A 24,327-nucleotide genomic window follows, 5' to 3' on the forward strand; every position below is an offset into this window, starting at 1 on the left:
CCCGCTGGGCTCCGAGGGCAGGCACGCCCGCAGAAGGGGGGCCGGCGGCCGGGGAGCTCATTCCACAACAGCTCCGGACCTCGCCCAGCCCATGGTGCCGGCCACCGGGAGCGGGGTCACTGGGTCACCCCTCAGTCTGACACATGCTGTATTTTATATTCCCCGTGGTTACAGGTGACCACGTCAGGGCTGTCGGTGAATCCCACAGTTTGTCTACATTTTCCATGAGAGATCAATGCCCCGTGAGCTCGGGCGGGGGGTCTCACGCACTGGCGGGCCTACACCGTCTCTAAAGGCAGCAAAACCACTTCAAGGAACGAGGTTCTGTGAAGGAAGGTCTCTGGCAGGGAGAAGCACCTTGTCCTGCGACCCAGTTCATGGGTAGTTTACCCCACACTTCAGAAAGAAAAGGGATTTTCTAAAAAGACGTACACGTGGCCCTGGCCGGGGAGCTCAGCTGGTTAGAGCATCATCCCGATACGCCAAGCTTGGAACAACAGATTGATGTTTCTTTCCTCTCTCAAAATCGATAAATAAGTAAAATTTACAAGACATAAATGTATGCCCTAGCCAGGTGACTCGGTTGGTTGAAGCATCATCCCATGAACCAAAGGTTGTGGGTTCGATCCCCGGTCAGGGCACATAGCTGGGTTGCGGGTTCAGTCCCCAGTCAGGGTGTAGATAGGGGGCCACCCATCAGTGTTTCTCACTCCTTGAGTGAGGAGTTAAAAATAAAAAATAAAAAAGACATAACTTTACAAAGACAACGAAACGGATGAGGCGACCCCGCAGCCACGCTGGGTCTAGACCCCTTTTCAGGCATAGATTGTGACTTGGGGGGCTCCCCCCAGCCTCTCAGTAGTGATACAAAATAAAGACACAAACGCCAGGACATTTCAGACTCTGTGTTGCCTGAGGTGGACTGTATTGGGGGGTTTGAGGGCCATTCCAACTTCGCCTCGTCCTGCAGGACGAATAAAGCAGATTTTTTTGAAAAGGGGGCTCGACCCCTAGGACACTGATCAGCTGAGAAGCGGTGACAGAATGTCAGACAGAGAACAGGGGCCACCGGACACTGTGCTGGAAGGGGTGGAAATGGTTTCTGATGCGGAACCTCACCCAGGGGACGGCTGTTGCCCAGGTTTCTGTTGGAGGGCGGCTCCGTCTGCCGCCTACCTGGTGGGGGAGGAGAGAGGTCCTGATGCCGACCGAGTGCCCAGCGTGGTCCTGGCTCCCACTGTGGGGGCACAGCTAGGCAGGGGAGCCCTGGTCCATCCTGGCCCCGTGTGGGTATACGTGTCCTGCTTCCCCTGAAGTTCTTTCAAATACCCCGCACGTCACTGGCGCGATGAGCCACCCTAGAGTGGGGAAATCACGAACACACTGCACCCTCAGCGCAGAAACTGTACCCTCAGCTCCCGACGGGGGGAGGCAGTGCCCAGAAACACGATCCGAGGAGGCTGTACCAGCCGTGAATCCTCTGGGCGTCTGTCCTACCGAGTGTCCGGGGTGCTCACCCGGCAGTGCCACTTCGTCCGACTGAGTGTCGGGAACCGTTAGGAGGCCCCTTGGGGATCCCCGGTGTGTTCTTGGAAAACAGTATTTATTTATTTATTTATTTTATTTAATCCTCATCCGAGGACATTTTTCCATTTTTTGTACAGACAGAGTGGGAGGGAGAGAGAGGAAGAGAGAGAGAGAGGGAAACATCAATGTGAAAGGGACACATCGAGTGGCTGCCACCCGCACGACCAACCAGGGCCGGGGACAAACTGCAACCGAGGTACATGCCCTTAGCGGGAACCGAACCCGGGCCTCTCCAGACCGCAGGCGGACGCTCTAACCGCTGAGCCAAACCGGCCAGGGCCTTGGAAAACAGTATTTAGCCCACCTGTTTCCTGTGAGGCTGCGGGTCCCGAGGACAAGGGAGGGCCCCCGGGCCAGGCTGCGTCCCTGTAATGACACAAACATTTGGGAAGATGCTGAGCTCCAGTCAGTGCAGCCAGACCTCCTGCAAGCCCCCCGCAGGCGCCCGAGTGCCCCTCGGTGACAGCCACACAGACGTGCCCCGCGGGAAAGAAACTGCGTCGTCACGTTCTCATTCACGTCCTCCCCGCCACCCGGCCAGGGTTCGAGCTATGCCCGGAGCCTCTCTGCAAAGTGAGAGCTCGTGTCCTGTGTCCCACAGGAGATGTCCCTGAAAATAAATAAGGCCACTCAGCACGATCGAGGTGACTGTGGAACCCACCCCCTCGTCGCCGTGGCAAGGGGCACCCCGACTGTCAGCCTGCCGCCCCAACCTCCCCCTAAGCCCCCCCACGGCTCCTCACTGCCGGCGCCTGTCCCCCAAAGATTCTGTCTGTGCAGCGGCTTCCCGAGCAGGGGAACCTCCAAGTAAAAAGTAAACCGCACCCCGGGAACCGAACCAAACCGAATGGAAGGGCGTTTGAACAGTAAACATGTCCATGGGTCACCCTGAGAGCGAAAAGCGAAGACTGGAGCATGTCGTACGTTTGGTAAAAGACGGGATCGCCGAAACATGAACGCTCACGGTGGCGCTCCCAGAATTTTAGATCCAGATCCGATCGGAGGTGGCAGCCCCCGGAAGCTGGAGCACAGCCCAGGCCGGCCTTTCTGGCCTCGGTTTCCTCGTCTGTAAAGGGGGTGGACGTCGCCCCTGAAGCCGTACCTGCACTCCTCCCTGAGGTAATGTAATGCGGGTCCACCCGAAGCGAGCGGTGGGTGCTGCCCCAGCCACCCTGACCTCCGGGAGCAGGCGGGAGCAGGAGCCGGCCAAGCCACACAGCCGGCTCAGCATCTGCCGCCTGACCTCCCGCACGCTCACAACGACCTTCTGCTTGACCTTGAGCGTGCAGTTTCTCCGTCGGAAAGCGAAGGGACAGAGGAGGAGAGGCGTGCCCCTCCAGGTGAGGGCGCAGTCCCATCGACGGAAACCCTGGTGCTGGTCCAAGGCCTGCAACACGGACTTGGCACGCACAGCTCACCCGGAAAAAGTGCGAGCCTGCCGCTCACATGTGTCGTGAAGACGCCTTCACGGAACGCAACCCCCCCCCCCCCGCAGGGCATTCCCATCCTCCGCCAGGAGAGCCTGGGCCCTGGTGCCTCGATCTGCCGGAGCTCGGAGCTGGGCGCCCGACTCAGGTAGGAGGACCTTCATGTGTAATCATCGTCCTGTCCTGAGGGGGGCGACCTGGACATTTACGTCCGTTAGAGGGTCAAGGACCGTGCGCCGTCCCTGGGCGTGGGGCAGCGGGGATCTCAGCAGCCCGCGGGGGAGCCTCTCGAGCTAGAAGCTGCCACCCCCTGCTCACCTGTCACCGGATGAAAAGGACCTCAGGACGAATGGAGTGAGGAACCTGGACGTCCGCTTGCCCCTGACTGTTCCTAGCAAATGCTCTCAGACCCCAGCCGGATGCAGGACCCTGAAACCCCCGGTGGCTCGATGGACATCAGGGGCCTCTCTTTGATCCCCGTTGACCACGAAGGCCCTGGTTCAGTTACTGGAAAGTTAGGCTGAGCTGAGTCAAAATTTTAAAAGAAAAAAGAAAGCCTTCTTGAAAGAAAACAAAGCAACAAATCAGGCTGTGGAAGGGGTGTTGATTCTGCGGAAGACACCACTCCTGGAAACACAGGGCCTTTCCGGCCGCCCGTCTCCGCGATTTACCCTCCTTGGGCAGGTGGCCGTTCTCACAGTGTCTGAAAGAGGCAGAGATCATCTTTCATCTCTTGAAATCAGAGTTCTCATCATTTCAGATGAGTCTTTTCCCGTTTAGCATGCGTGGGTGCGTCTCAGCAGTTTTAACCAAGTCTTCCTTTTACTGCCAAGAACTCGCGTAAAGGCCTGGGAGCCGCTTGAGCCCAGCAGCACCTGAGCCCCACTGAGCCCACCTGAGCCCCACTGATCCCCTCCTGAGCCCACCTGAGCCCCCCTGAGCCCCACTGATCCCACCTGAGTCCACCTGACACCCACCTGAGTCCACCTGAGCCCCTCCTGAGCGCTTCCTGAGCCCCTCCTGAGCCCACCTGAGTCCACCTGACACCCACCTGAGCCCACCTGAGCCCCATTGACCCCCTCCTGAACCCACCTGAGCCCACCTGAGCCCCTCCTGAGCCCCACTGAGCCCCACTGATCCCCTCCTGAGCCCACCTGAGCCCCACCTGAGCCCCACCTGAGCCCACCTGAGACCCTCCTGAGCCCCACCTGACACCCACCTGAGCCCACCTGAGCCCCTCCTGACCCCCTCCTGAGACCTTCCTGACCCCTTCCTGAGCCCCTCCTGAGCCCACCTGAGCCCCTTCTGAGCCCCTCCTGAGCCCCACCTGAGCCCACCTGAGCCCACCTGAGCCCCTTCTGAGCCCCTCCTGAGCCCCACCTGAGCCCACCTGAGCCCCTCCTGAGCCCCTCCTGAGCCCCTCCTGAGCCCCACCTGAGCCCACCTGAGCCCACCTGAGCCCCTTCTGAGCCCCTCCTGAGCCCCACCTGAGCCCCTCCTGAGCCCCACCTGAGCCCCACTGAGCCCACCTGAGCCCCACCTGAGCCCCTCCTGAGCCCCTCCTGAGCCCCACCTGAGCCCCACTGAGCCCCTCCTGAGCCCCTCCTGAGCCCCACCTGAGCCCCACTGAGCCCACCTGAGCCCCTCCTGAGCCCCTCCTGAGCCCCTCCTGAGCCCCACCTGAGCCCCACTGAGCCCCTCCTGAGCCCCACCTGAGCCCCTCCTGAGCCCCACCTGAGCCCCACTGAGCCCACCTGAGCCCCACCGGAGCCCCACTGAGCCCCTCCTGAGCCCCTCCTGAACCCCTCCTGAGCCCCACCTGAGCCCCTCCTGAGCCCCACCTGAGCCCCTCCTGAGCCCCACCTGAGCCCCACTGAGCCCACCTGAGCCCCACCTGAGCCCCTCCTGAGCCCCTCCTGAGCCCCTCCTGAACCCCTCCTGAGCCCCACCTGAGCCCCTCCGGAGCCCCACCTGAGCCCCACTGAGCCCCTCCTGAGCCCCTCCTGAGCCCCACCTGAGCCCCACTGAGCCCACCTGAGCCCCTCCTGAGACCCTCCTGAGCCCCACTGAGCCCCTCCTGAGCCCCACCTGAGCCCCTCCTGAGCCCCACCTGAGCCCCACTGAGCCCCTCCTGAGCCCCACCTGAGCCCCTCCTGAGCCCCACCTGAGCCCCACTGAGCCCACCTGAGCCCCACCTGAGCCCCACTGAGCCCCTCCTGAGCCCCACCTGAACCCCTCCTGAGCCCCACCTGAGCCCCTCCTGAGCCCCACCTGAGCCCCACTGAGCCCACCTGAGCCCCTCCTGAGACCCTCCTGAGCCCCTCCTGAGCCCCACCTGAGCCCCACTGAGCCCACCTGAGCCCCTCCTGAGCCCCTCCTGAGCCCCTCCTGAGCCCCACCTGAGCCCCACTGAGCCCACCTGAGCCCCTCCTGAGACCCTCCTGAGCCCCACCTGAGCCCCACTGAGCCCACCTGAGCCCCTCCTGAGCCCACCTGAGCCCCTCCTGAGCCCCTCCTGAGCCCCTCCTGAGCCCACCTGAGCCCCTCCTGAACCCCTCCTGAGCCCCACCTGAGCCCCTCCTGAGCCCCACCTGAGCCCCACTGAGCCCACCTGAGCCCCTCCTGAGCCCACCTGAGCCCCTCCTGAGCCCCTCCTGAGCCCCTCCTGAGCCCACCTGAGCCCCACTGAGCCCCTCCTGAGCCCCTCCTGAGCCCCACTGAGCCCCTCCTGAGCCCCACCTGAGCCCCACCTGAGCCCCACTGAGCCCCTCCTGAGCCCCTCCTGAGCCCACCTGAGCCCCACTGAGCCCCTCCTGAGCCCCTCCTGAGCCCCACTGAGCCCCTCCTGAGCCCCACCTGAGCCCCTCCTGAGCCCACCTGAGCCCACCTGAGCCCCTCCTGAGCCCACCTGAGCCCCTCCTGAGCCCCTCCTGAGCCCACCTGAGCCCCTCCTGAGCCCACCTGAGCCCACCTGAGCCCCTCCTGAGCCCCTCCTGAGCCCACCTGAGCCCCTCCTGAGCCCACCTGAGCCCACCTGAGCCCCTCCTGAGCCCCTCCTGAGCCCCACTGAGCCCCTCCTGAGCCCCACCTGAGCCCCACCTGAGCCCCACTGAGCCCCTCCTGAGCCCCTCCTGAGCCCCACCTGAGCCCCACTGAGCCCCTCCTGAGCCCCTCCTGAGCCCCACCTGAGCCCCACTGAGCCCCTCCTGAGCCCCTCCTGAGCCCCACTGAGCCCCTCCTGAGCCCCTCCTGAGCCCCACTGAGCCCTCCTGAGCCCCTCCTGAGCCCCACCTGAGCCCCACTGAGCCCCTCCTGAGCCCCACCTGAGCCCCACTGAGCCCCTCCTGAGCCCCTCCTGAGCCCACTGAGCCCCTCCTGAGCCCCACCTGAGCCCCACCTGAGCCCCACTGAGCCCCTCCTGAGCCCCTCCTGAGCCCCACCTGAGCCCCTACTGAGCCCCTCCTGAGCCCCTCCTGAGCCCCACCTGAGCCCCACTGAGCCCCTCCTGAGCCCCTCCTGAGCCCCACTGAGCCCCTCCTGAGCCCCACCTGAGCCCCACTGAGCCCCTCCTGAACCCCTCCTGAGCCCCTCCTGAGCCCCACCTGAGCCCCCCTGAGCCCCACTGAGCCCCTCCTGAGCCCCTCCTGAGCCCCACCTGAGCCCCACTGAGCCCCTCCTGAGCCCCTCCTGAGCCCCACCTGAGCCCCACTGAGCCCCTCCTGAGCCCCTCCTGAACCCCTCCTGAGCCCCACCTGAGCCCCTCCTGAGCCCCACCTGAGCCCCACTGAGCCCACCTGAGCCCCTCCTGAGACCCTCCTGAGCCCCTCCTGAGCCCCTCCTGAACCCCTCCTGAGCCCCACCTGAGCCCCACTGAGCCCACCTGAGCCCCTCCTGAGACCCTCCTGAGCCCCTCCTGAGCCCCTCCTGAACCCCTCCTGAGCCCCACCTGAGCCCCACTGAGCCCACCTGAGCCCCTCCTGAGACCCTCCTGAGCCCCTCCTGAGCCCCTCCTGAACCCCTCCTGAGCCCCACCTGAGCCCCTCCTGAGCCCCACCTGAGCCCCACTGAGCCCCTCCTGAGCCCCTCCTGAACCCCTCCTGAGCCCCCACCTGAGCCCCTCCTGAGCCCCACCTGAGCCCCACTGAGCCCACCTGAGCCCCTCCTGAGACCCTCCTGAGCCCCTCCTGAGCCCCTCCTGAACCCCTCCTGAGCCCCACCTGAGCCCCTCCTGAGCCCCACCTGAGCCCACCTGAGCCCACCTGAGCCCCTCCTGAGCCCACCTGAGCCCCTCCTGAGCCCCTCCTGAGCCCCTCCTGAGCCCACCTGAGCCCACCTGAGCCCCTCCTGAGCCCCTCCTGAGCCCACCTGAGCCCCTCCTGAGCCCACCTGAGCCCACCTGAGTCCCCCTGAGCCCCACCTGAGTCCCCCTGAGCCCCACCTGAAACCCTCCCCTGCTGTTCACTGTCAGAAAGCCGAGCTCTGTCACCTCAGTCAAAAGGAGCAGCAGGGAACTTGGCTGTGTAGACTGCAAGCATGACATTTTCACGTTTCTTTATTTTTATTATATTTTTTCTGTCAATCCTCACCCGAGGATATTTTTTCCACTGATTTTTAGAGAGTGGAAGGGATGGAGGGAGAGGGAAACATCAGTGTAAGAGAGCAACATTGATCAGTTGCCTCTCATACACGCCCCAACCGGAAATCAAACCCATAGATACATACCCTGACCGGGAATCGAACCCGAAACCTTTTTGGTGCGTGGGAGGAGACTCCAACTAACTGAGCCACCCAGCTAGGACTCAAAGCCTCTTACTGTTTTACATTGAAATGGGTTCTCTTATTAAAAGTGCCTGTCAGCCCTGGCTGGTTTCTCAGTGGTTAGAGCATCAGTCTGCGGACCAAAGGGTCTCAGGTTCAATTTCTAGTCAAGGGCATGTACCTGGTTGCAGGTTTGACCCCTGGCCCCGGTCGGGGACATGTGGGAGGCAACCAATCAATGTGTCTCTCTCACATCGATGTTTCTCTCTTCCTCCCTCCCACTCTCTCTAAAAATCAATAGAAAAATATCCTCGGGTGAGGATTAACACAAAAAAGTGCCTGTCACGCACCCGGTGCGCCATTTGCGATTTCGAGAGCAGGAACCTACGATGACTGTACAGAGTTAACGAGACACCCTTCATCATCATCATCCGTGAGCTTGTCCAACAACCCGCCACTCCTGTGACCCCGCTGCGTGGCGCCCCTTAGACCCCCGCGTGGGACGTGAGATCCCTCTCAAGGCCCCTGGACACAAAAGTGGATTGACACAAAACTCGGTGATGTGGGGGCGCAGCGGGGAGCCCCAGATCTCAGGCTGATATCAGAATCAGTTGGCCACAGTGTGTGTCTGCGGCATTGATAGGAATTACCGACTCTGGGATGGTATTTTAATCCCTGGAGTGGTTTCAGCACCGAGGCCAGCTCCCCGTTCCCGCCTGAGACTCTCCTCGGTGTCGAGACCTTGAGGGTCAGGCGTGCGGGGTCCAGGAACTGACCAGGATGGTGGTCTGCAGTGTGGCAGCCCCGAGCCCTGGCCAAGTGTCTCGGGTGGCCGGGGCCGTCCTCTCGCCCACCCTGCAGTGGCTCACCTTAACACCGTCAGTGCCCAGATGTGCGGAGGTGAGGACACCGCTTGGTCTCCATGTCTGCACACCTTGCGTGTGGCATCTGCCTGGAAATTGTCTGCTGCACTGACGCCCTCAGGGGACCCAGATGAGGGGATTGAGGACAAGCACTCTGAAGTTTTCATCTATTCCGAAGACATCTTTCCAGCGTCGTGTCCTTTGTAATCATTTTCGTCGGCCGGGTCTCCCCATCCAGGGCAGCCGCAGCAGGTGTAGTCTGATGTTCTGAAATGAGAGAGAACCAGAGATGCAGGAGTGAATGCTTTCTCTCTGCAGGTCTGTGTGTAACGCAAATCCTCCCTCCCCTTTCCATCTGAATGTTTCCTGTCTGGCTGCAGGGTCTTTATTGATAAAAAACAAAACAAACCTTCCAGCCAGCTGCAGTGGCTCAGTGGATTGAGCATCATCCTGTGGACTCAGAGGTCCCGGTTCGATTCCCGATCAGGGCACATGCCCGGTCTGTGGGCTCGATCCCCCATGGGGGCGTGCGGGAGGCAGCTGATCAATGTTCTCTCTCATCAATATTTCTATCTCTCTCTCCCTTCCTCTCTAAAAATCAATAAAAATATACATATATTTATTTTTTTTAAAAAAAAACCCTCCGTGCGGGCTGTCCATTCACTAGCTTCAGTTTGCTTATTCCCTGCTCAGGAACAAGGTAAACGTGGAAGTCAGATATTTAAATAGAGCCGAAACCGTCTCTGTGACGAACCCAAGTGTTTGAAACTTGGACAAGTTTGCAAGGCCTGCTGTTTTTATTGCGTCATCTTCTTACCAGCACAGACTGAGCGCCTTTACGCCGTCGGGGACCAGGAGGGTCTGCGCTGAGGTTCAGATATTCCCACAGGCCCCGGCGGAGACGGGCCTGCCCCCCAGGGACTGCAGAACACCGGGACGGGGCAAAGACGGTCGTAACGACATTATGTCCGCGCAATCTGTGTACATAGGCATGCTCACGCGCCTGTGGGGTGTACACGGGAGAGCCTGCCAGTGGATGTACATCCAGAGTGAAGAATTTCATATCTGACCTTGTTGGCCAAGCAGTTTACAGTGAAGCACAATGACATGCTTTGGGAAGGACACACTGTGTCCCAAGACTAGACAGAAACATTCAGATGCCGGCAGGGCTGGCGGAGAAGCCACCGTGCCCAGAAGATGGTCTTCAGCTCTGTGGAGACAGGAGCATCACCCTCAGGGTGGTGTGGCCTGACCTCCTCGCCCATGTGACCTTCCAGAGGGAGAGTCCATCCCGGGCGCTAACCTCCGGGACCGGGAATGCCGTCAGCCGGGCCTCGCTGCGGAGCCTGCCGAGTCTGCTCCTCCTCCTGGGAACACACCCTAACGACCCTGCTTTCTCCAGTCCAGACCCAGAGACGAGAAGTCGCGTAGCTGGAACCACAGAGGAGCTGGTGGTGGGGCCAGCCCCCTGAGCACATCCTTACACCCGGGAGCCGGAGGGCTGACCGCTGAATCTTCACCTGCCGGCAACTGTGTTCTGGAGGCAGCCAAGCCCGTCTCTGTGCTCACGGCTCCTCTGCCCGATCCGAGCGCCCTCCCTGCCGGCAGACACTTTGTGCGTTTCTGTTTGTGTCCCCGGGACCGGACCCTGTGCCTTCTGCGTGGTGGGGTCGCAGTATATGATGGCTGAAGGGAACCGCATGCAAATGAAGACATCCGAATAGCAGTCGGAGGGTCCTGCGAGTTTCCGGCCACCCATGAAGCAAAAAGCAAGAGTTTGCGGGTTTCGGTCAGTCTGGGCACAGGCAGAGTGAGGGCCTTATAGGTGCCAGTGACCCGGGCTTTGCGTGTCCAGAGCGACGCATCCCATCCGTTAGGGGCAAGGGACGGCTTGGAAGAAACCCAGGTTGCTTCTGGGAGGTGGTGACGAATGCCCCTTTCTGGGCTCTCTGTCCCCTTCTTGAGTGTCCGGGTTCTTTTCAGAAACCTGTATCGAGTTCGTGGATTTAAAAATGAGACGGGCCCTGGCCAGTTTTGCTCAGCGGTTAGAGCGTCCGCCTGCGGTCCTGAGAGACCCGGTTCCCGCTAAGGGCACGTACCTCGGTTGCAGTTTGTCCCCAGCCCTGGTCAGTTGTGCGGGTGGCAGCCACTCGATGTGTCCCTTTCACATCGATGTTTCTCTCTCTCTCTCTGTTCCTCTCTCTCCCCCCCACTCTACCTGAACAAAAAATAATAAAAAATAATAAATAAATAAAAAAAAATGAGACGGGACTAATAACCCAGGGCCCACGCGCTCTTACTGTGCGGACAAGACAAATGTCTGAAAACGCTCGGAGTCGTTTCCGCGTCCGTAAACCCCGGTGGGAAGCGGCCCCTCCGTCACGCTGCACGAGGGCAGAAATGACGCGAGCGGCCCACCCCGCACACGGCGTTCGCGCAGGCGCTGGGGAGGGGATCGTGGCTCCCACGAGGGATAAGGGCGGAGGAGGCGCTGTGTTCGCAAATGTGCTCGCCCCCCGGAGTGCGCTCTTTACTTCTCCACAACGTATCTGCTCTTCGCACGCGCTCCCTTGGGGGAAAGAGGGTCTTCGAGGCAGGGAACAGTGGGGTTCGATACTTGAAACCCGCAGCCCACGTGTAAATCCCTCCCAGGAAATGCTGTGTTTCCAGTTTAAACCCACCGACTCTGCTCACGGCTGCCTGACCCCTCAGGGAGGCCAGGAAGGAGGCCGGGCTTCGCGAAAAGCAGGCAGGACACCCGGTTCCGTTTGGTTTCTGGTAAACGGCACATAATTTTTTAGTAATACGTGCCGAGTACCAGCAGGGCCGCATTTGTACTGAAAGAGGTGTGTTGTCTACCCGAAGGTGCAGTGTCGCTGGGTACCTGCGTTTGGTTTCGGAAGCCCATCTGTGGGTGACGGAGAGGGGCGCATGGTGGGGACCGGGCCCTGGACCTCTGGGGGTGGGGAGCCCTGGCTGAACCGGCCCCATCCTGCCTCGGTGGTCCTGCAGACCCCGTGGGGCTTGGACTCATCTGCTCATCATCGGCCCTTGGAAGCGAGCGAGAAGTCCTGGTGATGGACCCAGGAAGCTGAGCTCCAGCCAACCTGCTACCCAAATAGTACATGTCCTCCAGCTTAGATGTCGCCCCCCGTGTCACTTCCTGGCATCCCAGAGTCCCCAACTCGAAGCACAGAATAAGCCGCACCCCTGACCACAGGGTCCCCAACCGTTCTCCCCCTGCCCACCTGTCTCCCACTTCCTCTCTCTCCCTTCCTGCTCCCAAGGCCACCAGGACCCAAGGGGCGGCTGTCCCTGCTCCTCCCTGTGCACCTGTGATCACTCACAGCATTTGCTGCGGGACAATGTCACGAAGCACCCACTGTGCCCCGGACGCTAGTCCAGATGCCGGGAGCAATGGCCGTGAGTTGGTCCACGCGCAGCCCGGCGCTTGCTCTCGGCGCAGGGCGGAGGACAGTGAGCAGACACACCGGCGATCCGTGCTGCGAGGCCAGCGTGACGGCACGTGGCCGTGACCCCCGTCCCGAGGCGAGGCGAGCGGGTTGGGGCGCAGGCTGACGGTGCGGCCCCGCAGGGTGTTCTGGGTTGGGTGTTTGGAGAAGGCGTTTGAGCAAAGACTTTGTTTAAGAGAAAGACAAGTCCTGCTGGTGTCCAGGGAGGAGATGTCAGGGAGGACGGGCCCCGAGGGGACAAGCGGGGCGTCCAGAGGACCCCCAGAACGTGCAGCTAGAGCAGGAGGGCCGAGGAGGGCAGAGGTGTGGTGAGAGAGACCACGCCTGCCTCTTGATGTGCTTTCACGGTGACATAAAAATGATTTAGGCCCGGCCGGTGTGGCTCAGTGGTTGAGCGTCAACCCTGCACCAAGAGGCCGCTGGTTCGATTCCCGGTCAGGGCACATGCCCGGGTTGTGGGCCCGATCCCTAGTGGGGGGCCTGCAGGAGGCGGCCAGTCCATGTTCTCTCTCATCAATGTTTCTCTCTCTCTCTCTCTCTCCCTCTTCCTTCCTCTCTCTCTAAAACTCAGTAAAGAAAAAATAGTTTTTTTAAAGAAGGCAATCGCAGACCAAAGGGGACCAGGGCCACTTGGACCCGGGGGGACCTGTCCGTCACACTCCCAGGGCTGTCACCGCAGCGACAGCGGGGAAACTGGGACTCAGCTCGACGTTCCGGGGTCATCCCGTTACCCTCATCCATGTTCACAAGTGTCCCGAGGGGCCCGTGGAGGGAACGTCTCCTGGGGGAGCCGGCCAGGGTGGCCAAAAGGTGACTCAGGACCGAGACCTGAGGGGTTCCCCAGAACCCAGGGAAGCCCGTGTAGGATCTCTGTCTAGACAGTAGAAATGACGTCATCGTGATAGAACGCGGGTGATGCTGTGTAAAATGATGTTTTTATGCTATTTCAGTAATTCTAAATATTTGCACTTTTGTGGGGCCGCATAACCGACTGCCCCGTGCTGACCCTTCCCCGGGCCAGAGTTCACTGACGGACGTCGCGTGGTGACCAAGGCTCCAATTGTCCTTTGTGCTCAGATCCACTAACAGCCTGTCTTTGCTTCTTTTCCGGCTCCTCCCCTCGCCTGGTGCAGGTCCTGGGGTCCCCACGGTGACCGTACACAACACGACAGACAAGAAAAGTAAGTGCCTTTTGGTTTTTCCTACACCTTCCTGACACCTGGGAGAAGGGAGACAAACCGCCGGCTCCGTGCGATACTCCAGCCACGTTCTTCCCATTTGGAGCCCAAGAGAGGGGGTCCTGGAAGTTCAGAATGCACCCCGCCCATGGCCAGTATCGCTTAGGTGTGATGGGAGCAGAGGGCTGAGTCCCGGGCCGGAGGTCCCACACCGCCACCTACAGGCCGTCCCAGGCCACACACTGCCTCGTATTTGTGTTGACGCTGAGCACCTGCCTGCTGGGCATGTTTTCACTTACACAGCCCATGGGGCAGGGCCAGAGCCTGGGGCCCTTCCAGGCTCCTTGTCCTCCGGGTGCAGGCACCTGGGTGTCAGAAGGGGAGTCCCTTGCCACTGCAGGCCTGGGCTTTCCGGGGGCTGCGGAGGAACGCGCCCTCTGTTTTGCTCGGAGAGACCCCACGCAGGTGGACATGGGGCGTCTTTTATTCTGAAGAAAATGGGTCTTTTTCGTGTTGAATATTTGTTGAAACTCAGGATTACGTAGCTCGTTGCCTGAGGAAGTGTTTCCTCTCCCGAAACACGAAACACGGAGTATGACGCGTGGCGAAACCGCTCCCCCCAGGTCTAGAGCTGGCACGCGAGACAGACCATGTCGCTGTTGGGGGACGCCGGGGGCAGCGGCAGGAGCTCCATGCGCCACTTCTGAAAATTCCCTGGGACGGCTGGGGGCAGGAGGTGCTTGAGAGAGCTCCCACGAGGATTCGCCAAATGCCCTCCGGCAGTGTGACAGTAGCGTCCCTCAGAGATGCCCCTGATCCTGCCGGGAAATGGAGCGACCGGTTTTCACCTGTCTGGTTGGCAGCAGCGTTAACCCGGCCACCGGCTCTCGGTGTCGGCAGACCGAGGGTAGGCGGCCATTGGGGTGCTCTCTGGGAGCTCCCTAAACAAAGAGGTGTCTTTAAGAAGTATTTGAGCCCTGGCCCGTTTGGCTCAGCGGTTCGAGCGTCGGCCTGCAGTCCCGAGAGACCCGGGTTCGGTTCCCGCTAAGGGCATGTGCCTCGGTTGCAGTGTGTCCCCGGCTCTGGTTGGGTCGTGCGGGAGGCAGCCACTCGATGTGTCCCTTTCACGTCGATGTTTCTCTCTCTTTCTCCCTCCCACTCTATCTGAACAAAAAAAAATGGAAAAATGTCCTCGGGTGAGGATAAAAAAAAAAGAAGAAGAAGAAGAAGTATTTGACAGTTGGCCATCGAACTGTCACTCGGTGACCAGTCCCCAGGAGCTCCGGGTGACCATGACCACAGCCTCTCCGATCAAGGCTCCACACACCAACCCCGGTTTCCGCCGATGCAGCGCCAAGTCCCTGACGGGGTCTGACGCTCACGCTGTCTGAACAGGGCGCAGACCCCCCTTGTGACTCAGGAAGGCTGTGGTGACTGGCCCTGGGGAGTGGACAGGACAGAGGGGACTCGGGGCCACCTGCCTGCCAGCTGACGAGCGGCCGGTGCTGTGTGACCCCGAGACCAGAGGCCATGGGGACCTCCGGGTAGTCAGAGGCCCCAGGGGTGAGGGCTCTGGCTCTCCCCCAGCCCTGCCCTGAAATTTGAAATTCCTGTCTCAGAACTCTCTGTCCTTCCTGCCCTGTCCCTTGACCCCAGAGCCACCTGGGAAGGCCGGACATCTTTCCCTTAGAAAATCTCACCTACACACAGAGCCCGGAGGGTGTTCGCAGCTGGGACCAAATCACTGAAAGGCTGGGCCCCTGGAGAGCGTGAGTGTGGGTGGGACCCAGGCGCCCCGTTTGGTGCTGGGAGTCAGACAAGCCCGGCGCCGGGGTGGAAAGTCCGACACGGCCCCGTGACCCCCTGCGTGGACGGGCAGGTGCGGGGGCTGGGCGTCAGGGGACCGGCATTGCTCTGGGACGAACCGCTCGGCTTGAGGTCTCCCTAGACGCACCTGGGCTGGGCGTTCGGGTGTGACGGTGCCCACGGACAGCCCCACAGCGTCTCGTCAGCATGGTCACCAGCGCTAAGATGTGACCTTCAGAGAGAGGGTCCCTCCCTCCCATGTTCTTCCGTCGAGTTTTGTAAAGAAGTAAAACCAGCTCCCCCTGCCCAGGGGCTCCGCGGCCTTGGTGAGATCGTCCTGACGTGGTCCGTTCGGCGTGTCTCTGCTCCCACAGTGCTCCCTTCGGGGAGCCCCCTGCCCCTCCCCATCGTCTTCCTGAGTAACCGCCCACCAGACATCACCCCTTCTCCCAGGTAGGAAGGGACCCACGAGGTGCCCGGAGGTGGCGGCCAGCGTGGAGCGATGGTCCCCTCAAGCCCTCAGAGGCGTCTGTGTCTAGAAAGGTCCGGGCCCCAGGGCTCCAGCACGGGCAGCCCCTCTGGACGGACGGGTGGACAGCAGGTCCGCAGACGGCTCACTCGGGAGCAAAGGCCGTGCGTCTGGTGGGCGAGCCTGCGTCCGGCTGACACGAAGAGCAGACTGACGGCGTGTCCGCCCCTCGGGCACTGGCCTGGGCCTCCCATCTCCGAGGACGCCGGGGGATGGGCCACACTGCCACCACCGCCCCGTTCCTCAGTTAATGGGGACACAGACCCCCTGTCACTAACCAGGTCACCTTCCTAACACGACACCTGAGGCTGAGAGGGACCGAAGGGGACTTAACTTACGGGACCTGCCTTTCAAGTTGCCTGAAATCCGGCTAGCGAGGAAGTAGACGCAGCAGAGGAGAGTAATTACCCGAACTGAGTGGACCGACTCAGCCAGCCGGTGCGGGGGTTCAGGCAGGAGGGGTCCAGCTGGGACGTGGTGTCTAGGGCACCAGTGTGGCGCTGGGACCATACTTGTCTGAGCCTCGTGGCCCTGGGGCAGGGACAGCGTCCATGGTGTCCCGTCAAGGGACACGGGAGGCAGGGTCCAGACTCCGCAGGGAGGGCTCTGTGCGTGAGGAAGCCGTCCGACCACCAGGACGGGCCTGGACGACGGGGGATCTCTGCACCCGCACCGGCACGCGGGCTCACGCACACGCACACACGCACGTGCACACGCACACACGCACAGTCCCACACGCAACCTCCTACACAACGCAGGGAACTGAGCAGGTCGCCCTCCTCTCCTTGACTCATTTGCTTTTGGCTTTCCTAAGACTCTGGTCACTAATTTCCCCAAAATTCAGCCCGGTGGTGATGTCCCAACGCCCAAACCAACGGGGTCTGGGAAGAGCCGGGGGCTGCGCGGCGTCCCTGCTGGGCACCGTCCAGGAGGCGGGCCTGGGGACCAGCCTTTGTTCCTGGGATCGCTAATAGCTAATTCCACCCAGCGTGCGCGGGGGCTCACGTTTAATTAAGGAGTGGCCACTCGGAGGCTGCGGGCGGGAGGCACCGGCGGCCCCCACGTCGAAAGCGGGGTCCTTCGGGGCACTTGCCAATCTTCCCATTTCCTCCGCCGAGCCCGGCCCTCTTTGAATGCAATTATGGGGACAAATAACATGGCTTAACTCCGCTCCCCTGAGGGGCAGCCAGCTCTCTGCTGATAAAACCAGTTGTGTGAGCAATCATTAAACGAGAAATCTAATATTTAACTAAATTTAATAGTCTGCTGCCTCGGTGCCTGTCTGTGAGGGGTGGGATCTCAAAGCGGGGGACGCGCCACGCCGGCGCAGGCGACATGTCCGGGAACAATTAGCCTGCGGCGCCCCACGCGGCGCCACGGCTCCGGGTCCGGGAATTGCACACGGGCATCTCGGTGGCAAGTCTGTGTCCTCATTAACTCCGGGCCAGTCGAACAACGTGTCCCCTGAGTGTCACATCCTCCTCCGGGGTCCACACTGGAGGTAGCTGGGTGAGGGCTGCTGCAGCACATTCAAACGCACGCGTGGGGAGAGGGGCACCCTGTCGAGGCCTGTCGAGGCCCCGTCCAGTCCTCTGTCACTCGGACATGCGGCAGGTGGGGTCGGCTGGGCCATGGCCGCCTTCCCAGCAGCGTGGGGCTGTTCCCCGAAGGGGATGGGCCCATCTCTGTGCTTGTTGGTAAGGACATGGCCCCCGTGTTCCTGCTGATGCTGCTCATGTTTGTGAGTTTCTGTTCCCCGAGTGTGACCCACACGCGTACACCTCCAGGTCCCTTCGCTGTCACACCTGGGTTATGTCACAGGGGAGGTGAAGACCCCAGGGCTTGGAAGGTTGAGGCTGCTGGGGGCCTCTGTGAAGTCCCTGGAGAGTGACTGCCTAAGGTTCATTTTCTTTTTCTTCTTCTTCTTCTTTTTTATCTTTACCCAAGGACATTTTTGCATTTATCTCCAGATAGAGCAGGAGGGGGTAGAGAGGGAGGAAGAGAGAGAGAAACATGGATGTGAGAGAGACACATCGAGTGGCTGCCACCCACACAATCCCAGCCAGGGCCGGGGACAAACCGCAAGCAAAGTGCATGCCCTTAGCGGGAACCGAACCCGGATCTCTCTAGTCCATGAGCCAACGCTCTAACCGCTGAGCCAAACCAGCCAGGGCGTGCCTATGGTTCTTCCTTGTAACTCAGTGTGTGCTTCTACTTTCATCTTTAAGACATTCGTGGCCCTGGCTCGTGTGGTTCAGTGGTTAGAGTGCCGGCCCACAGACCAAGGGGTTGCGGGTTTGATTCCGGGTCGAGGGCACATGCCCTGGTTGGGATTATGCAGGAGGCAACAATGTATCTCTCTTACATCGATGCTTCTCTCTCTCTCTCTCTCCGCCTCCCTCCCACTCTCTCTAAAAAATTCGACAGAAAAATATCCTCAGGTGAGGATTAGCAACAACAAAAAAGACGTTTGTGAGTGTTTCGACGTGATTTGATGAGCCCAAGGTAGAGTCTCTTGAAGATAAATTCCCTTTCCTGTCGGACCACAGATAGTCCCCACGTGGAGGCTAAACGTGAGAAAGGAGAAGGAAGTCGGGGTTTTCTTACATATTGGGTGTTGCAATGAGGTGGAAAGACCATTTCAGTGGGAGATTAACGAGGTGGGGGGATGAGGGGTGCTCCTGTGACTGGAGAAATAGGATGTCTGGTTGTCACAGCCTAGGGAGCAGACTTGGCACAGGTCAGGTGAGGCCCTGCGACACATCGGCAGAAGGGTTAGGTTAGGGTTAGGGTTAGGTTAGGGTTAGGGTTAGGGTTAGGTTAGGATTAGGTTAGGGTTAGGGTTAGGGTTAGGGTTAGGGTTAGGGTTAGGGTTAGGGTTAGGGTTAGGTTAGGTTTGGGTTAGGGTTAGGTTAGGGTTAGGGTTAGGTTAGGGTTAGGGTTAGGTTAGGATTAGGTTAGGGTTAGGGTTAGGGTTAGGGTTAGGGTTAGGGTTAGGGTTAGGGTTAGGTTAGGTTTGGGTTAGGGTTAGGTTAGTGTTAGGGTTAAAGTCGGGTTGGGTTAGGGTTAGGTTAGGGTTAGGGTTAGTGTTAAAGTAGGGTTAGGGTAGGGTTAGGTTTACGTTAGGGTTACTTTAGGGTTACATTAGCGTTTTGGGTTGTCTGACAGTTGACAGGTTCATCTGTACAGAGACCCCGATGCCAAGTAATCTTACGATTAAGGTAAGAAATGTGAATCTTAAATTTTTCAGGAAAATTTAATAAAGATCATATTCCTATTCTCCATTCTTCCCTTGGATAATGTGACCATGGTTTTTCGAGACCACGTTGTCCTAACATATATATGTCATTTGTTTTCCCAAACCAGCAGTCTGGAGATCAAACATACCCTAACCCATAGTGACTATGGTGTAGTGGACTAGGGAACTTCATTCCGGCCAGTGTGTCTCAGTGGTTGAGCGTTGACCCATGCATGGACCAAGAGGTTAATGGTTCAATTTCCGGTCGGAGCACATGCCCAGGTTGTGAGCCTAATCCCCAGTGGGGTGTATGCAGGAGGCAGCCAATCGATGTTCTCTCTCATCGATGTTTCTCTCTCTCTCTCTCTCCCTCTTTCTCTCTCTCTCTCTAAAATCAAATATTTGAAAAAAAAATTTTTCAACAGAAAAGGGAACTTAATACAATGGAAGTATCTCCCATCCACCCAGGCTCCTGACTCGTCAGCCAGGTATCGAAGTCTCCGCATCTTGGGCCAGGTGGTAGAAATTACTCTGGTCGCCTCCCGGACCGGTGTAGGAGTGAGCGGTGTGGAACATGGAAACCTGTGGCTTCAGTACACGTGGCTGAATCTGACTGCTTTCTGTTTTCTCTCCCTCTCAGAACTGTTTGACCTGGAAACCAATGAACGCGTGCAGAGGGCCGTCAACGACCGACAGATGCCCAAGGTGGAGTACAGGCAGATCAAGATCGACGACTATAGTAAGTGCGGGGCAAACGTCCGCTCTGAAATGGCCCCGCTGTTCCCCATGCCCCTCCCCCCGCTGAGGTGTTTTCCCAATCGGTAAGGCTTTATATTCCAAAGAAATACGTCAAAGAAAAGTCCAGCCCACCCCCATCGATGACGTCCTTGACTGATTCAAACTACCACACAGAACCTGGAGGCCAGGTTCAGATCCAAACTTGTGAGAACCCTCACATTAACTGGATATGTATTTTTGTGCTGTTCTTTTGTAAGGAAGAACCAAAAGGCCAGAAAACAAAACAGTGTTGGATTGCTAGTGGATGACAGATGGATGGATGGATGGACGGACAGATGATGGATCATGGATGGATAGATGGATAGATTATGAATGAAAGAATAGATGGGTGGATGGATGATGGATGGATGATGGATGGATGGATGGATGGATGGATGGATGGATGGATGGATGATGGATGGATGATGGATGGATGGATGGATGATGGATGGATGGATGGATGGATGGATGATGGATGATGGATGGATGGATGGATGGATGGATGGATGGATGATGGATGGACGGACGGACAGATGATGGATCATGGATGGATAGATTATGAATGAAAGAATAGATGGGTGGATGGATGAATGATGGATGGATGGATGGATGGATGATGGATTAATGCATGAATGGACGATGGATAGATGGATGGACGATGGATGATGGATGGATGGATGATGGATGGATGGATGGATGGATGGATGGATGGATGGATGGATGATGGATGGATGGAGGATGGATGGATGATGGATGGATGGATGATGGATGGATGATGGATGGATGGATGGATGATGGATGGATGATGGATAGATGGATGGATAGAAGATGGGTGGATGTTTTAATGGTTTAATGGATGGATGGACGGATGGATGGACGGATGGTGGATGAATGGATGGATGGATGGATGGATGGATGGATGATGGATGGATGGATGGATGATGGATAGATAAATGGATGATGGATGGATGATGGATGATGATGGATGGATGGATGGATGGATGGATGGATGGATGATGGATGGATGGATGGATGATGGATGGATGGATGGATGATGGATGGATGGATGGATGGATGGATGGATGGATGGATGGATGATGGATGGATGGATGGATGGATGGATGGATGGATGATGGATGGATGGATGGATGATGGATGGATGATGGATGGATGGATGGATGGATGGATGGATGATGGATGGATGATGGATGGATGGATGGATGTTTGGATGATGGATGGATGGATGATGGATGGATGGATGGATGGATGGATGGATGGATGATGGATGGATGGATGATGGATGGATGATGGATGGATGGATGGATGGATGGATGATGGATGGATGGATGGATGGATGGATGGATGGTTGGATGATGGATGGATGGATGGATGGATGATGGATAGATGATGGATGGATGGATGGATAGATGGATGGAAGAATGAATAGATAGAAGAATGAATAGATAGATGGCTGAATAACACAATCAACTTCCACATGTTTGTTCTGACCCCCATACGTTCGTGTCTGTCTGCAGACCTCAGGACAGGCCCCGTAACTAGCAGAGCCCAGTGAAAACGAGAGTGCGGGGCACGTCATTCACAGTTTCTTACGACAGCAGAGCAGTAAGCCCACAGAAGACCCTTACACGGGGCCATGTGTGTCTGCACAGGTCACGTGCTGGGTAGCCAGCCGGGTGGACCTCCATGGCCAGACTTCAGATTCCTGACACACCCCTGCCCACTGGTCGACCGGTTTTCCAAAACCCTCTCTCAGTTTTCTCACACAGGTTGCTTTCCCCTCAGCCTCTGAGGAGAGATCGCATACCTTTGTGAGGTTCCTCCTCATCTCTCAGCCCACTGCCCCCTTCTCCGGTCCAGTGTGCACACTGCTGTCACGGGGGCATTTCCCACAGCCCAGGGCACTAAGCATGACGCTGTCCCCTCCTCAGAAAGTGCAGGAAAAGACCTTTGGAAACAGCACAGCCTCCCCCTCCTGCCGCGTGAGCTTTGTGTCCAGTGTGGGTCGTCCTCCGCGGCCGGCGGAAGTGAAGCTGCTACGGAGAGTCGGGGAGGTGGGGAGGTGTCCCTGCGGCTGCAGAGCTCGGCCGGGCTGTGGTTTCCTTCTGAGGCTCGGCTTGGAGCAGTCCGCCTTCTGGAGAGACTCGGGAGTGACCTGCCAGCCCTGGCCCAGTCCTGCCCCCGGGCTTATCATCAGTGGCAGGGAGCAGCCCAGACCATGTTTTATGGATATTCGGTGATAAAGTCTGAGCCTGCCTTTCTGCAGGTCCCCGGGCCATTGATCCAATTTGCAAGCCATTAACATTCAGTCGGAATGAGACCCTGGTCCGAGCAGGCTCCCCAGCCTGGGGCGTCTGTAGTAATTCTACAGGGAAAGCTGATAATTCTGATTTAATTGCTAATCTGGGTTGTAGTTAACATCGATAAACAATTTCTTTCTTGGGTGGAGAGGTTGGTTTCGGGGAGGACAGAAGGCACGGGAGAGGAAATGTCTCCCCCCTCGCTGGACGCCACACTGCCAAGGACCTGATCTTGGTGGCCTTGGGCTGCACCAGCTCCCTCCCTGGTGTGTGTGTGTGCGTGTCCGTCCGCCCGTCTCATCCACGTATGAGTCCACGGGCAGACACACACGCCCAACTCCTGCCTGCAAATGGTAGGTGTGCAGAGCCCCCCGGCTTTGCATAGAGTCCCGTGGCTCTCAGCCCCCCCCCCAGGCTGCCGCCCCCAGCCTCAGCACCTGCCCCTCCATGTCTGTCCTCATCCTCATGACTCCCCAGGATCCCTCCTCCACTAAATCACACTTGCATCCGCCCTCAGGATTTCATGCTCCAGCCTGGAGTCTTCCGTGGGCAAGCTCTTCCCGGTGTCCCAACCCCTCCTGTTTGCAAACGGGATCTCAGCTCCCGGGGCAGACATGAAACCTCAGAGCTGTTGGGTGACAGGGAGCCCCCGTGGGGATGAAAATCTCCGTGCCCTTCCTCCTCGGTCCCTAACCGGCTGCCTGTGTTCTGTCTGCCCAGGCCTGTCTGCCCAGATCCTCAAGCCTGCCACCTTCACCGAGACCACCCACTACCCCCTGCTCCTGGTGGTGTGAGTATCCCCGCCTCTTCCTTTCGGGGTGCCAGCTGGGGCCTCAGTGACACCGTGATAAACGAATACTGAACTCTTAAGAACAGGACAAGAGGGAGAAATGATGTCGCAAAGTGAAAACTTAGGATAGCCGTCAGCCAGTGTCAGGTTCTTCCGTGACTGTTGGTGACCCCGCACGTCGAAGGGCGGCGGGCTCGTGTCCCCCAGGGCAGTGTGTCACTGCGGGCTCAGACACGGTCCGGGACACGGGGGGCAAAGTCAGACTGCGCCCGGCAGGACAGGTGTGCTCGGAGGCCCCTGCCCACCGCCTGCCCAGCTGGCCAGATAACGGAGCCGCCTCGAACCCCGAGCGTTTGGGAACACAGAGTCATGCCCGGGCTTCCGTGCTCTGGACAGTCCGGCCCCCTGCCTCCGATTTCGAGAACTGCTCCCTAAGAGCTCTTGAAGCTGCTCTAAGGTGTGGCGTCGGGTGAGGGCGCCCGCCTGAGCGAGCGTGCGCCTCGCTCTCCCCAGGGTGCCGAGGGCTACCTGCACCCCCATCTGCAGGGAAGCACTTTTCAGAGCAGGTGCCGCCCAGAGGGCTGAGCACATCTCGTCGCCTCCCCCCTGGTCGTTCAGGGCCGGAAAGCAGGGCCAGCCCCCCGTTTACTTGGAAGGGGCAGGGATGGGCCGGGCCTGCCCTGGGCGGTTCAGGGACCACAGTGACTCGCCCACCTTGTCAGTGTCAGGAAACCTGATTAAGCAGCTCACCTGGCCCAGCTCCTTCCTGGGTCCTGGGGCTTCAGCGGCAGGAACAGAAAGATGGGAATGGAAAGGGGGGGACGGAAAGGGGGGGACGGAAAGGGGGGAACGGAAAGGGGGGGATGGAAAGGGGGGACGGAAAGGGGGGACAGAAAGGCGGGGACGGAAGGGGGGACGGAAGGGGGGACGGAAGAGGAGGACGGAAGGGGGAAAGGAAAGGGGGGGACGGAAAGGGGGAGACAGAAAGGGGGGGACGGAAGGGGGCATGGAAGAGGGGGAGACGGAAGGGGGAACGGAAAGGGGGGATGGAAAGGGGGAGACGGAAGGGGGGACGGAAGGGGGGGACGGAAAGGCTTCCTTCCAGAGCTGCCCGGGTGCAGATCCCAGATCTAATTCTGTTTTGCAGTTGACCCACTTCCTCACTGTCTGCACGAGTTACAGCTCTTCCCACAACCCCACACACACCACACAACACAGACACTACACACACAGCACAACACACACACACACCAGACACTACACACACAACACAAACACAACACAACACACACACACAACACACACACTACACACACACCAGACACTGCACACACAACACAAACACAACACAACACACACACACACCAGACACTACACACACAACACAAACACAACACAACACACACACACAACACACACACACCAGACACTACACACACAACACAGACACTACACACACAACACAAACACAACACACACAACACACACACACCAGACACTGCAACACAACACACACACACAACACAGACACTGCACACACAACACAAACACAACACAACACACACACAACACACACACAACAC

At 58.9% G+C, this 24,327-nt stretch overlaps 1 protein-coding gene across 1 annotated transcript in view; it reads left to right on the forward strand.

Annotated features, from left to right (window-relative positions):
- Positions 1 to 24,327, forward strand: part of DPP6 (dipeptidyl peptidase like 6) — a 404,487-nt gene that overhangs the window by 368,106 nt on the left and 12,054 nt on the right. Inside the window, exons 17-19 of the mRNA XM_036246681.1 lie at positions 13,242 to 13,289; positions 19,500 to 19,598; positions 22,675 to 22,744. Coding sequence (XP_036102574.1) covers positions 13,242 to 13,289; positions 19,500 to 19,598; positions 22,675 to 22,744 — 217 coding nt within the window. The remainder of the gene's footprint in view (positions 1 to 13,241; positions 13,290 to 19,499; positions 19,599 to 22,674; positions 22,745 to 24,327) is intronic.

The sequence above is a fragment of the Molossus molossus genome, unplaced genomic scaffold (assembly GCF_014108415.1).
Source record: "Molossus molossus isolate mMolMol1 unplaced genomic scaffold, mMolMol1.p scaffold_m16_p_7, whole genome shotgun sequence".
In the NCBI taxonomy this organism is placed as follows: Eukaryota; Metazoa; Chordata; class Mammalia; order Chiroptera; family Molossidae; genus Molossus; species Molossus molossus.